Source organism: Amblyomma americanum, chromosome 8, assembly GCF_052857255.1.
Source record: "Amblyomma americanum isolate KBUSLIRL-KWMA chromosome 8, ASM5285725v1, whole genome shotgun sequence".
In the NCBI taxonomy this organism is placed as follows: Eukaryota; Metazoa; Arthropoda; class Arachnida; order Ixodida; family Ixodidae; genus Amblyomma; species Amblyomma americanum.
Genome location: NC_135504.1, coordinates 19,139,768 through 19,155,035, shown reverse-complemented (window position 1 = coordinate 19,155,035; position 15,268 = coordinate 19,139,768). Strand labels below are relative to the sequence as shown.

The 15,268-nt window shown below is 46.4% G+C and overlaps 1 protein-coding gene across 1 annotated transcript in view; it reads right to left on the bottom strand.

Moving 5' to 3' along the window:
* Sans (SAM_USH1G_HARP domain-containing protein Sans) overlaps positions 1-14,902 on the bottom strand; it is a 111,196-nt gene extending 96,294 nt beyond the window's left edge. Inside the window, exon 1 of the mRNA XM_077634025.1 lies at positions 14,320-14,902. Coding sequence (XP_077490151.1) covers positions 14,320-14,486 — 167 coding nt within the window. The 5' untranslated portion in view covers positions 14,487-14,902. The remainder of the gene's footprint in view (positions 1-14,319) is intronic.
* Between the last annotated feature and the right edge of the window lie 366 nt (positions 14,903-15,268).

Here is a 15,268-nt window from a genome sequence, read left to right as displayed (position 1 = left end):
CGCCAGCAGCGCACGCGCGCCCTTAAGAAAATTTATTAAGACAGTCTATAGACTGTCCATAGACTGTCTATAGAGAAATCTTATAGAATAGTTTATAGGCAATACAAATCCTATATACAGTCTATAGACAATCTATAAAATGTATGGCCATACACTTTTAGTAACTTTTGTCTATAGACGGTCTACAGACAATGATTACACAAAAATAAAAATGTATCCGAAGGCAATACAGTCTATAATAATCTACAGACTATCTAAAGACAACTTTTATGAGGGCGCAGCAGCATGTGGGCGCTCCACATCCTGCCACTGCGCGTGCGCAGCTGGCATACGTTAATCTTGTATACGTTTATGCTAACAAGTCTCCGATGTGCTAAAGCGCTTGAACTACAGTCGAACCTCGTTATAACGAAATAATGGATATAACGAAGGAAACACGATTCCCCTTGGAAGCTGGGCCAACAATGGCTATAACGAAGCTACGGTTATAACGAAATAATCGCCGGGCTCCTTCAACTTAGTTATAACGAGTTTCAACTATTCCATTTTCATACTATACTATTTTTTTCTTTTTCGTTCCTTGTGATTGGCTAATGCGATGCCCACCCCCCCCCGGCCTTTTTTCACTGTCGATTGTTTTCAGCCAATGACGGAGAGGGAACACAGCGCGTGGCGTTCTGTGAGCCAGTCACAATGAGCGACGAGTGGAAAAATGGAATGGGATCAAAATGAAACCTTGATGCTGATTTCTTCCGTCATTCGGTACACGATAACCTAATAAGGTGCGACGACTGAACACCAGACAAAATACTTTACGACAGACATTTATTCCTACCTGCGGCGCGACACTCAGCGCGCGATGAAAATGATGGTGCATTGTACTTTTCCGAACTGAAGCTGCTTCAGCTGATCGAACTACGCCACGCGTCGCGAGCCGCCACGAATGTATTCAACATAACACTGTCCTGCGTAGCACGTTCTACATAACAACTGCACAACACTGCATTCTGAGTGACCCCATTCTAATAATAATAATTGGTTTGTTTTTTGGGGAAAGGAAATGGCGCAGTATCTGTCTCATATATCGTTGGACACATGAACCGCGCCGTAAGGGAAGGGATAAAGGAGGGAGTGAAAGAAGAGAGGAAGAATGAGGTCCCGTAGTGGAGGGCTCCGGAATAATTTCGACCACTTGGGGATCTTTAACGTGCACTGACATCGCACAGCACACGGGCGCCTTAGCGTTTTTCCTCCATAAAAACGCAGCCGCCGCGGTCGGGTTCGAACCCGGGAACTCCGGATCAGTAGTCGAGCGCCCTAACCACTGAGCCACCGCGGCGGGGCTGACCCCATTCTACATAATCTTATTCTAAATAACCTATACTACGGAATTATATCCTACTTCGGAATATTCTAAATATAATGTTCTGCATAACTCTGTATAACCCTGTACATTCATAAGCACATTGACCGCTGTGCACTTTTCGAATGCATATGCCGGGTAACCAACAGTACAGTGGCTTCCGGCACAAAGTAGACGCGGGGGGGGGGGGGGGGGGGGGGGGGGGGGGGGGGGGGGTCGAGTAGAAAAAGTTGGTCACGGCAGCCGCGACAGCGGAGGGGGGAAAAAAAAGAAAGAAGCCAGTCTGCGAGCCCAGGTGTTGCAATGCAGGTAAACAAACAGAAGGAGTCACAAAGAACGATAAAAAGGAGAAAAATGAAAGCAGAAGGGAAGAAAAAACGCAACCGCCAGCAGGACTGCGAGATAGACACACGAGCTGCACGCCGTGAGCGCTGCCGTGGCTGCCGAAGGCTGCCGCTGTCTGACACGCGTCCGTCCGTGCCAGGTGTCCCTCCGCGTGCATAGATGTATATATATACATGCACGCCCTGAATCAAGCAACGACACGCATCAAGGCGCACACAAGCAGTACCACCGAAAGTTACACAATCGGGGTGCACGCCAAGAGTGACTAGTCGAGGGCTCACACTAGGCAGTCTCAGTGAAAAAAAGAAAGGCAGAAACAAACAAAAACAGAGAAGTAATGAGAGTACCAACTAAAGTAAAGAAGTACAGATATGTGTAGGATTGAAAAAAAAAAAAACAGGCAATGAAGTGTCAACGGTAGCCGCACCCAGCCCGAGCGTTGTCATTGGTGCGCAGTTGATCGCGGAAAGAAGTAAAAAGGAAGGAAGGAAGGAAGGAAAGAGAGAAAGAAAGAAATTACAGAGAAAGAAAGCAAGAAAGAAGGAAAGAAAAACGCGACCAGTTTTCACCGTTCACGCCATTTGTTTAAGCACGAGAGACCACAAATGTAGGCTCAACGAAGGACACAGGACGGGGTTAATTGTAGAGATATGGGCGATACCTTTGTCCCGCAGTGGACGCAGCTAGGCTGAAGATGATGGTTATGGTAAGGACGAAAGGGATCAGTCACTCAGTCACCGCTAGAACAGCCGTTTCAAATTCCGCACTAATCACGCCCACCCACCCGTGTGACATGACTACACAGATGCAAGCACATTCTCTCCACCGCCCGACTTAACTGGCACGTAGTTCTACAAACACCCGATGTGCCATATAAAACAACAAGCATCGTCATCGATAGCATCCTCTCGAACGCTCACTTGTTCCAGGCTCACCACTCGGATGACGCTTCAATGACCGCCACGAGAGCGCGGAATTTCCTTTTACGACTTCTACGACGCCCATTGAAGTGGCACTGATGGCAACTCCATCTGACCGTTGTTCCCAGTACAAATTTATTCCAAGTTATTTCCGGCCATGTTGACGTTTGTCCACTAACAAAGACGCATTTATCATCGCGATAACTGCGTTTAGATATTTTCCCGACACTCGGCTCACACGCGTGACGTCTGCACCGAAAAGGTCACCGTGGTCACCGTTTTGAAGTGAATAGCGGCGTAGAGCCTCTGGTATTCGCCCCCCCCCCCCTCATTTCATTTGCGAAATCGGCGGCTGATGAGGGCTACACCTGTATTTTATTTATTTTTTTCTTTCTAGCCGATAATTCAGCTCCCCTTTCGATGAGAATGGTCTTTACGATTAGAACGCGGCACCCTATCGATAGAGACCAGCTTCTATTTGCCCTCAGCGTCCCCTATACTCTTCTGAAGCTACGATACCACTGAAAATGAATAATAATAATAATAATAATAATAATAATAATAATAATAATAATAATAATAATAATAATAATAATAATAATAATAATAATAATAATAATAAATTAATAATAATAATAATAATAATAATAATAATAATAATTGGTTTTTGGGGAAAGGAAATGGCGCAGTATCTGTCTCGTATATCGTTGGACACCTTACCGCGCCATAAGGGAAGGGATAAAGGAGGGAGTGAAAGAGCAAAGGAAGAAATAGGTGCCATAGTGGAGGGCTCCGGAATAATTTCGGCCCCCTGGGGATCTTTAACGTGCACTGACATCGCACAGCACACGGGCGCCTTAGCGTTTTTCCTCCATAAAAACGCAGCCGGCGACGTCGGGTTCGAACCGTGTAACTCCGGATCAGTAGCCGAGCGCCCTCACCACTGAGCCACCGCGTCGGGTCTTCTGCATCCGCAAGGGACTCGTGCCCCAAGAAGTAAGTGCTCTCTTCGGCCCTGTCAAACCTTCGTGGGGACATGTGAAAAGAATTTGCAAGTTAATGCGCTCAGAACTTTGGCGACAAGTTCGTCTGTACCAAGACTGGCTTCGCATGAAGTGCTACCTTGTTCACCCCGAGTGGCTGGCCGCGAGGAAGCTTTCTGCTTTGAGGAGAACAGCAGCTCAACTCACAAAAGTCCATTGGAGAGGCATGGTGAACCAGCTACTTTTGTGCCTGGGGAAGAAGTCGACACCGGAAAAGAAGAGTAACGTAACAGTCCTGGGGGATGTCTTTTTGCCCAACAAGGTCCAGCGGCTTCTTCAGAAAGGGCCAAAATACAGTTTGGAGCCTTGTATTTCGGCGCACGAGCTGATCGCTGCGAACAGGAAGATGGCCCTTAAAGTAGGCGTCGCTGAACACCAGGACCGGTGCCTCGTAGAGGGTGTGGACTGCTTAAAAAACAGTGCTTCTGACTGCGCTAGAGCACAGGGTGACAGAATGTTAAACGGTGTAGTGACCTTCTTTGGGCAGAACCGCCTTAAGCTGGTTCAAGCTGACAAGGAGACTGGTTTTGTTGTTCTGCCAGAGGATCTGATACGATCAGAAGGCGTACGCGGCAATCAATAAGAACTTTGTACAGGTGAAAGAAAAGTGCTGTCAGAGTTAAAACAAAATTCAGCAACTTCTGCAAGGATTTAAATTTAGATTCTCTCGCTAAAGATATAAAAAACTGCCGAGGTAATAGCTTAAATGCTTTCTTTACTGCCAAAACTCACAAAACCGACGTACCTTTCCGGACTATCGTGAGTGAAGAAGGTTCTTGGCAAAAGAACGTCAGTACTTTCTTGCAAAAGCAACTTAAGTTACTACGGATGGACGATCCCTTCTTCACAAAAAACTCGACAGCTGTAGTTGAATACTTACACAGTACCGAGGATATTGGTTTTGGTTTTTCCATAGATGTACAAGATTTGTTTTATTCGATTCCTCAAGACCAGCTCTTGGCGGCAGTAAAGGAATGCATAGAAGCAAACGGTGACATTTCCTTCCAAATTCTTCAGGTTTGTCGGCTGACAACTTTATCGCATTATTGCAGTTTTATCTTAGTTCAACTTTTATAAGTTTTGACAACCTGCCTTTTTTGCAGCGCAAGGGTGTGTGCATAGGTTCCTGTGTGGCCCCCATCCTTTGCGATATTTTCTTAGCGAAAGTTGACCAGTCTTTAGACCGAGTTTTTAATGGGGGGGTGGTTTTCAAGGTTTTTAGGTACGTGGACGATTTTTTAGTGCTTTTAAAAAAGCAGACTTCCTTCACCTACCCCTCTACAGTAGGTGAAGTTTTAAATGCTTTTAATAAACATGGACTTGGGCTCACGTTCACCCATGAACTTCCTGACACTAACGTCTTACAATTTTTAGATCTAAAACTAACCTTTCTTGAGAGACATGTTTGCTGGGGCTATTACCCGCGCGCGAAGAAAGATCTTTTGCCTTATGATTCTATGCACTCCAAGACGGTGAAAAGAGCAATAGCGTCGCATTGCTTGGAGTCTTCTTTGAAAAAGTCGTGCCCGCATCAGTTGCAGGCTAGCTTCCAGAATCAGGTGAGCCGGCTTTCGGCGGCTGGGTTCCCCTGCTCATTGTTGACTGCTGTCTGCGAGACCCTTCTAAAAAAACTTAAGCAAGGAACACGAAGAAACTCCGGAGAGGTTCGTTGCAGGTCACAGAAGCCGTTAGTGGTGCCTTACTTGCACAAAACTGCTCACAACTTGAAGAAAGTGGCCAACAGGCATGGGGTGAGTGTCGTTTTTTCCGCCCCCAACAAGCTGAAAAAGCTGTGCCCCCGTATTTGCAGCCCAAGAAAGCGGGGTTGCCAGATAAGGCACGAATCTCCATTCATCATGTGTTCCACAGGAGTGGTCTATGCTATCCTCTTAACGTGTGGGAAGACCTATGTTGGCCAGACTGGGCGCTGCATCAACGAGCGCTTGGGGGAACATGCCCGGAATTTATCAGATTTAAAGGATAAATATGCACATTTGGTAGCGCATATTATGGGTTGCGACGGATGCGAGGCACGATTGAGTCAGACTAAGATTCTTGGCAAAAGCACAGATACGAAGGCACGTGAATGTCTGGAGGCTTTTTACATAAGGAAACTTGGCAATAGGTGTGTCAGCACCCCATCTGTTTCACTTTTTTCGTCCAAGTTCGAATTTTTAGATGCCGCCCTTAAATAATCTTTGTTAACTTTTTTGTTTTAGTTTTGGTTACCGCTTGCTCATGTGTGCTCGCTGTGATGGTCGCTTAGATTTCTTTACCTTTCCTGCCCTCCTACTTCTTCTTTTTTTCAGTGAAACGTCGCCATATAAAGGCGCTGCCTCGTTTCAATAAAATTAGTTGTGAGTTAGCGCTTTGTGTCTCGTCCTTGTCTTTTCGTGGTTTGCATGCTCTGGCGCTATTTTCTTCAAATCAAGTATGCACCAACTCGCCCAAAAAGAAGTGTTAATGAAAAATGAACAAAACAACAAAAAGGAAAGCAGGCAGCCAGCGAAGCGAAAGTATGCCGCCGGAGAAAGACCGCAAAAAGGAGGAACGCACCGAGCGCCGACACACACACACACGCTTCCTCGAATAACAGTGTTCTTTCCGGCCCGATTGGGCACGCGCATCGCTTCGCGTATTGTGCAGGCAGGCGAACCGGTCGTCAGTCGCAACGCGCCCTCGCGACACACGCGGGCATCGCTTACGCATGGTGAGTAGTAACCCGTGCATATCGACGACATCATACCGGATGGGAGGCATACGAAAGGGTACGGAGGTTGCGCGTGCACGTACCGTATGGACGTGCACGTTACGTATGCGCCTGGCACGAGCATTAATTCCGGCGTCCGGCGTATCCGGAGCGCGCGCGCGAAATCGAGAGCGATTAACACACAATGCAGCTGCTGCGGCGAGGGTGAGGAGGAAGAACAGGCAGAGAGTGTGCATATATGTCAGGACGTAACAGCAGCAAGTTTCACCGCCTGCAAAACCGCAGTGACTATATACCCACCGTGAACGGCTTATGTGCGAATGTACGGTGCGTCCGTAAAGGGTGCGATTAGTGCCGGGTTTGTTCCGGGGCCGGGGAGCGAATGTGCATTTACACCTTCAGTGCACTGTGTCATTACCGAAAAGACTCCCCATAATGACCGTCCTGCAAGGGGACTCGTGCTTTTACACCCGAACCGCACCCTACGCCCGTGAATATGATGGGAATTACACCCGTTCGAGTTCTCGCATAAACTGCGAGTTTGATTCCATCTCTGGCGTGTTTAACTCGCTAGAGGACTCCACAGTTCAAGCTGCTGCGATGGCAATGAAAACCTAACAGACTTGCTATGAATCACGTGTTGAGAAAGTTAAAAAGCGCCAAATGAGGGTATTCTGTCTCATGGTTAGAAAGAGCGTTAAAGGTACTGCTAGTGTTGCAATTACAATTTCATGACGAGTATTTTTTTTTCTGCGTATGTGGAACAACTAACCTGTAATGTGTGAAATGCTATCCGTACTGTCGGGGTGGCATGGCTTCGTCAGGATGGCATGACCGTGCGGTCAGGTGGCATAACAAAAGTCGCGAAGAGCACTTTGCAGGCACTTTTCAGGTCGTTCGCTATGCGGGTGGTGAGGCGATAATAAACGCTATTGTCTCCAATGAAGAAAAAAGTTTGGTGGCACAATAAAACAAACAATAAAAATTGATTCTCTCTCTCTATTACCTACACATATGAGACAGGCAAACCTGAATGCCCCACAGGACGTCTGGTCGTCTAAACCACGATCATTTATAGCACTGCACACAACCACGGACGCACGTCAGCACTAAACTATAGATTTTTCCCAGGTCCAATAGCTATGTGGAAAGCCCTGACCGTTGGATCGTGTGCTGCCCGTAAATCATCCCATGAGAAGCTAAACGACCATCTTTCATGACACGAAGCCTTCCTTTATGCATATGCGTCTTAACCATTCGAACTGCTGGTTATCTATTTTTGTAATGCCATACATTTCATACTCTACTTGTTCCTGTACATCTTGCATTTTGTGTTCGTACATTTATCTTGTAGTGATTCCTAACAACAGGAAAAAAAAAATACTACACGTGCACTTTGCTTAGCTCTGTTTACTGCATGTAACACTTGTTCAACTACTGTATATATTTTATTTTCTTTACATTACCTTTTTTCTCTCTTCTGATGCGTCTTAATAGTAATAATAATAATAATAATAATAATTGGTTTTGGGGGAAAGGAAATGGCGCAGTATCTGTCTCATATATCGTTGGACACCTGAACCTCGCCGTAAGGGAAGGGACAAGGGAGGGAGTGAAAGAAGGTGCCGTAGTGGAGGGCTCCGGAATAATTTCGACCACCTGGGGATCTTTAAAGTGCACTGACATCGCACAGCACACGGGCGCCTTGGAGTTTTTCCTCCATAAAAACGCAGCCGCCGCGGTCGGGTTCGAACCCGGGGATGCGTCTTTGTTCCCATCACGTAAACCTTGCTTTTGCTCTCCGCTTACATATAATGCCCTCGGAACTTTAAGGGAACAATAAATGAAGTATTGTGGGAAAGATTTGCCCAAACTAGATCTACTCTGGAGTGAATAAAAAAAACAAACACTATGAGTGACATTCATGTATACGAGACGTAATCAATCAACAGCGCTGGTTAAATGCTAACTATCAGAGCAAATAAACGGGACGAAACGGTGCCAATCGTCCGTCTCTCTTTCGCCCCGTTTATTCGCACTAATGGAGGCTTTTAGCATAGCGGAGAACTAATAGCGTAGGCACATCGGTTTACCAGACGCCGGCTACGGACGCGCAGTTATACAGGGGCGGGGCCACTCCACGCGCAGTAAACCGATATACGCTTCTACGCTAGTACTCTCTCTGCTATGCTAAAAGCCTCTTGCGAAATAGGGTTGGCTGTATGCTCATATAAGGCATTCCCTTTCGCACTACTAGCCTACTAGTACGTGTACATATCCCTCTGTGCATGCGGACGCCCAGACGCGGAACCGTATATAGGTATAGAGTACGTGCAGTCAGAGGAAGCGCACACGAGATAGGGCGCGGTCATCCGTAACGATTCGCCATTGTGCTTTTTAGTGGTACTTTTTCCTATATATAAGTGTACACAGCGGAAGCAACCTATACCGTTTCCACAAGCCGATCGTAGCACGTACGCCACGCAGGCAGGTGGGGCCCGGATTGCTGACTCATCAGCTATAAAAGCTATACGAACGGCCGTTGTCATGGCACCAAAAAAGCTTCACCGCGCGCTGATTACAAATATGAGGAAGTCGGCGGGCCTTTTTAGCGCCGCCTAATAACGCGTCTGAAGACTACGCAGTCTGGGCGCCTTCAGCTCGAGACTGAGTTATTATAGCGGTGTTGCTAGAAATACTGCACCCAGATGAAGTGCTTTCGACGTTAATGCCTATAAAGAAGGAATCGAGTTTATATTTCGCGGGAACACCAATCTCGAAGTGACGAGACCGTTATAGTCGATGCAGGCGGTATGCTTGCACTAATAGAGGAAGCATCCTATATATGCCATTCGGTTTAGTTTACTTCATGCATGTATACGGTGCGTTCTAATATCAGCTAGTACTTGTTTTCTTTGAAGGATTCTGCAGTTTATAGAGGCACCATGTTAGTTATGTTTTGTTTAGTGGCTATTTTCATGTGACACAGATAAAGAATTATTATTACTGTAGCGAAAGCTACACTGGCCACGAAATCGCATTCCCACAGTGGTCGCACCGCACCACGTGACCAACCACGTGACTGGTCACGTGAACAACCGCGTGACAACAACTAGCCAGACAACCAGACTAACCTGGACTTGCAATGAAGATTAACCAAGGCTAACCAAGATATGTCTTAGCTTTCGCTACGTATATCCTGGCATAGCCGAGCTAAGCCACTGCCAATTTTTATTTTTGTTATTATAAGCAACGAAGGTCGCCGTGAGTTAAACACACGTCATGTCCGACATTCAGGACAAAAATTTTGAAAATTGAAAAACTGCAAGATATACTGGTACAGAACTTTTGAAGACAATGGTCCATTCTTCCGATTTGTAGCAAAATCTTTCTTTTATAGTGTTTCCGTCCCTCCCATCGAGCAGTTAAGACTGCCATAGAAAACCAATTGTGAAACGCTTTTGACGATAGAGAAAACATTAATAGCAAAAAATGGGGAGATTTGCGGATATTGTGGTTGTTATAGTCAGAGCTTACAATATATGAAAATAAATTGCGCCCATAAACTTTTTCCCGTTTAAAAATGCTTTTATCCAGAATTGTTGGGTTGTTGGTGTGACGCGACTACTTGCACTAATAGAGGAACCATCCTATATATGCCATTCGGTTTAGTTTTCTTCATTCATGTAGGCTGCGTTCTGATACCATTCACTGTCTATTTTCCTTGAAAACATAACATAGTACCATGTTAGTTATGTTTGGTTTAGTGGCTGATAAGCAACTAAGGCCGCCGTGAATTAAAAGTATGTTCACCATAACTGCCATAGAAAACCAATTGCGAAACGCTTTTGACGATAGAGAAAACATTAATAGCAAAAAAATGGGGAGATCTGCGGATATTGTGGTTGTTATAGTCAGAGCCAGAGCTTACAATATATGAAAAAAAATTGCGCTCATAAACTTTTTTCCCGTTTAAAAAATGCTTTTGTCCAGAATTGTTTGGTTGTTGGTGTGACGCGACTGCTTACACTAATAGAGGAACCATCCTATATATGCCATTCGGTTTAGTTTTCTTCATGCATGCAGGCTACGTTCCGATATCATTCGCTGCCTATTTTCCTTGAAAACATAACATGGTACCATGTTAGTTATGTTTGGTTTAGTGGCTCATAAGCAACTAAGACCGCCGTGGGTTAAAGGTAGGTTTACCACCACTGCCATAGAAAACCAATTGGGAAATGCTTTTGACGATAGAGAAAACATTAATAGCAAAAATATATAGGGAGATCTGCGGATATTGTGGTTGTTATAGTCAGAGCTTACGATATATGAAGTAAAAATTGCGCTCAAACTTTTTTCCCGTTTAAAAATGCTTTCGTCCGAAATTGTCGGGTTAATTGTTGGTGTGTCGCGACTGCTTACATTAATAGAGGAATCATCCTAAGTATGCCATTCGGTTTAGTTTTCTTCATGCATGTAGGCTGCATTCTGATATCATTCGCTGCCTATTTTCCTTGAAAACATGACATGGTACCATGCTAGTTATGTTTAGTGGCTCATAAGCAACTAAGGCCACCGTGAGAGAAACGCAGGTTTACCATCGTGTGATCGTTCTGGTAAAACGACGCGGTTTCGCAGGCACTGTTCACTGCGTTCGCAACGCATCGGCTTTGTGCGGCTGGCGAGGAACAGCGGCGTGACGACCACCCCAGCATGCGCGCTCGAGGGTCACAGATTTCGTTGTTCTTTCGGAAGCCGCCGGCAGGGGGTCGTGTACTCGGCGAGTCGCTAAACCGGTTAAATGCGTTGGTCAGGGGGCGCCTTGCGATGTTCTCGCTTACAACGAACGCGCCTGCGGCAACCACGGAAAGCCCGCTCTGAAGACACGCACATATACACGGGCATGCATCCATGAGCCTACCCTCGTGCGTGACGCCGACGCAGAGCCCCACTGCAAAGTCGCGGCCATCAGTGACATCAGCTAGTGTTACAATGACTCAAGAGGAAAAACAAAGATCTCTTTCTACTGCGTCACTCGTAAACTATGTGCTTACGACAGGTTTTCACTCAAGCTTAAAAGTATCTACATATATACAAGGTGTTTTAGGGAAGACTTTAAAAGAGAGGGAGAAAAACAACTTTATTTAGACGCCTGATGAACGACACCATGACTAAATGGCGCCGCGACGCGGGCCCTGACGTAAAAATGTGGCTTTTGCGGCATAGTATTGCCAGTGGTGGCGGACACTGGAAAGCTGGTGAATTTTCTTTAGTAGGCTGGTTGACCATTTTCTGATAATTAACTTTTTTAACTATCACAGCTAGGCAGCTGGTTGCAATTAGAGATTTGTAGCAAGTCGTTCGTAAGCGCCAAATCAGTTTTTAGAATTTAGAAAAAGAGATTATCCTCGGCACTGTGGCTCGGCTAAATTTGGCTACATCGTGCCAAGATACACGTGCTTTCGAAAAGCATGCAGGTAAAGCAATCTTTCCAGTGCACGTAGCTAGTCAATAAAAGCCACATTTCGTCGAGCCACAGCGCCAAGGGTAATCACGTTTTCGAAATTCTAGAAACTGATATGGCTATCACTAACGACCGGCTAAAAATCTCTAATTGCAATTAGGCGCCTAACTCTAACAGTTATAAAGTTAATTATAAAATATTAGTTAACCAGCTTACTACTTAAGACGACTCACCTGTTCTCTGGTGCCCGCCAACACTGGCAAACTACGCTGAAAAAGCCATATTTTTACCTAAAAAAACCTATTTTTGAGAATTACTTAAAGGCTTCCCTGAAACACCCTTTATATTCCAAGCTTGCGAAGTCTCATCTCGAAGTCCCGATTATCGATATATGCAGAGAAAATTCGAGCTCGAAGAGGATCGAATTTTGTTCGAAATAAGCGGAGTTCGCAGTAAGGGGATCCCGATCAAACTCCCCTTAATACATGTGATTTTGGCGGGGCCGAAGCGTCAGTTCTGATAAACCGGAAGTTCGAATTAACGAGATTTCAGTCTAATGTATAGGGGAATCCCCAAGAAGAAGTAGATTTGTAGTAAGCAGTCGTATGGCTGCTTTTTAGCGTATGCTAATGAGTGTTGGATGTGGTAAAAACTTTATTTTCGTCAAAATTCATTCAAAGGTGCTCTTTCGTAGGTCGATTGGGGTCTCCATTGCGCTTTTCTTCTTTCCCTGCTTCACCGCTGGTCGCGTGATGTGGCCAGGAGCCCTTGGCGACTAATGAGTAATTACTTGCTTATTATAACGAGATTAGAGTACGGTCTTCAAAAGTGGGATAACGTATTTGTTGCGAGCCGCCATAACGGGACGCAACACAAAGACGACGGGATGCTGCGCCACTCAAAGAGGCCCATTGTCCCGTCATCTTTCTTGCCCGGTCTGACGCCTCGAAATCAAGATTAACTTTAAACAGAAAGCTTGACAATATACTACCGTTATAACAATGTAACTATAGGACATCAAAAGGGGCGGTTTTTATTAGTTGTGTGAGCCTTCCATGGATCATATTCCTTCACCTGTGGCACGCGTCTCGGGTTCGCCATTAGAATAAACGCCAGACACGGCCGTCTCGGCCTAGCCTTCCTTCACAGTTGTTATAATGCCTCGTGAGATGAGAATCTAATGTCGTTTGACACCAATGTACCAGCTCATTCTGACTGGTTTTAAAGTCACTGAATGCGATTTTATTTATTATACCAAGTCAGTCACACGACGACTTCTGATTTTGAATTTTCTGCGTTTGCGCTTCTTGATACGCTTCTCCCATTGTAGTGTTGTTTGTTAGGATAATTGGTAAATCACCGAAATGGAAAGGCTTTCCGGGCACGCTGGTCTAAACAGCTCCCGCGTTCCAGCCATTAAACAGAAGTCACAGACCGTATTATGTCGCAATGTGCATCCTTGTGTTGTCGTTTTATAACCTGTGCCGAAATTATTTGTTAGGTTACATGGTACTTAAAACATCCGCTGGCAGCGCTCAGAAAGCGATTCCCGGGGGCGAGAAAATTCGCGGGAGTTGACAAGACACCTCCATGCTGAAAGACATTATATATCAGAACAGTTGAAAGCATTGTTGCGACCGTTCTCTCGACACGTTGTCTGCTAAGGGGTTTAAAACGTTCATGTAGGACAAGCAGTTTTAAACGGCGCGTCGCGAATCACAACACGACTTCGGTGGAGGAATGTCCTACTTCTCAGTCTACTGCATTCATTTTCTTGGGCGCTCACACTCAAGCATCCGGAGATGGTCCGCCGGTCTTCGAGTGGCATTGCTTCAATGTTTCCGAAGGTAATGGGGCCTCTTTACGCACATTATTTTTGTAACCTTCTGATTGGTACTACCAAATAAATTCTGTTCATAGTTATTGTATCAATAGCGCTGTCATATTATCCTCCACAACTGGCAAACTGCAACCAACTGCAGTTGTTTGACAAGCACGAGCATGTTGCAGCGAAATAGCTGTCATATTGGTTTCCGAAAGATTTGGCGTCCGCGACAGGACGGTAAATTTGTTGCAGACGAAAAACACCCTAGAATCGTCTGCTCATTGCCCCACGCATTGTCGGCGGCTTCGGAATTCAGAACGACGTGCATTCTATCACTAGAACGGCGCTTGAAAGAAAGCCGTGCATGACGCAAATCGTGTTTATGACCCTCTGTCCGCGAAGAGACGAAGAGTGTTGGACTCGTGCGTTTTGCCATGAAGCTCCGTTTTTTTTCTGTATCCTGGCGACCGCGTCAGGGCACAGAATATGCCGCAGACGAAAATGAGCCGGGAACGAACCTGATCGTCTGCTCGCAGCTACTCGCAAACTGTCGTGAGCGGCGAGCGGCAGCATCATCAAAACATATTCGCAAACTCGATCGGTATTTGAAAGAAAAGATTATATAGTACAAGCATATAGTGTTACTGACCCTCGGCCCACGAGGAGACGAAGAGCGTCGAGGTGGCCGTAGTACGCCGTCCAAATAGTGGGCGTCATGCCGTCTTCGTCGGGCGCATTGCAGTCCTTGCGCGTCGCCTCCCGGAGCAGATCCAGGTATCCGTCGCGAGCAGCGCGATGGAACTTGTCGCGATCCATGGCCCTTCTTTCACGGTTGCCACTACGGGTCGCCTCCACGCCGCGATTTCACCACAACAAACGCGGGGCTGCGGCAACCCGCCGCACACGACACACAACAAACATGGGTCGCACGACGATGACAGCAACGACGGTGAACTCAACGGCGGGCAGCACTAAGCGGTGAAACAAAACGCCGGATGCGCCCGAGCGACGGACGAACGAACGACTACACAATGCGTGCGAACAGCGTTTCGTTCACTTTTGGGAGGAAAAAAGTAAGGAGAATAAAAGAATGCGAGCTGGGGGAGCGGCGGCCGAGAACTCTGCCCGAGCGAGAGAGCGCCGTTGCTAGATTCTGCAGCCGGTCCCTGCGTAAACTCAACAATCAACGTCCAACACGTACAGGTGGTTGACTTGCTCCGGTGTTGGGGGGGGGGGGGGGGGCCCGAGAGAGGGTGTTCGCGTGTGCTCAAAGTTGGTGTCCTCCTCTTCTCTCCCCCTCCATCACACCTCCTCTCAACAACACAAAGCAGTGACGTCACGAAACTTCCGCCAATGGCAGCGAGGAAAAGTTTTCACGCACCGTACTTCGCGCTGGGTGCGTTTGTTTCGGTTTTGAATATGCGTTCCGATTCAGAGGCGGCAAGTTTGTTTCGATTTTATGAGTTCAAGTGTTTGCGAACTTTTAAGAAATACGCAGCACACTGGGAGCGCTTTGCGCGGATGAGTTGATGGCTCACATAGGTTCGAATCTGCCTTTCTCTACAGCATCCGCCAAAGGTTGACGCGCTAGAAACTAC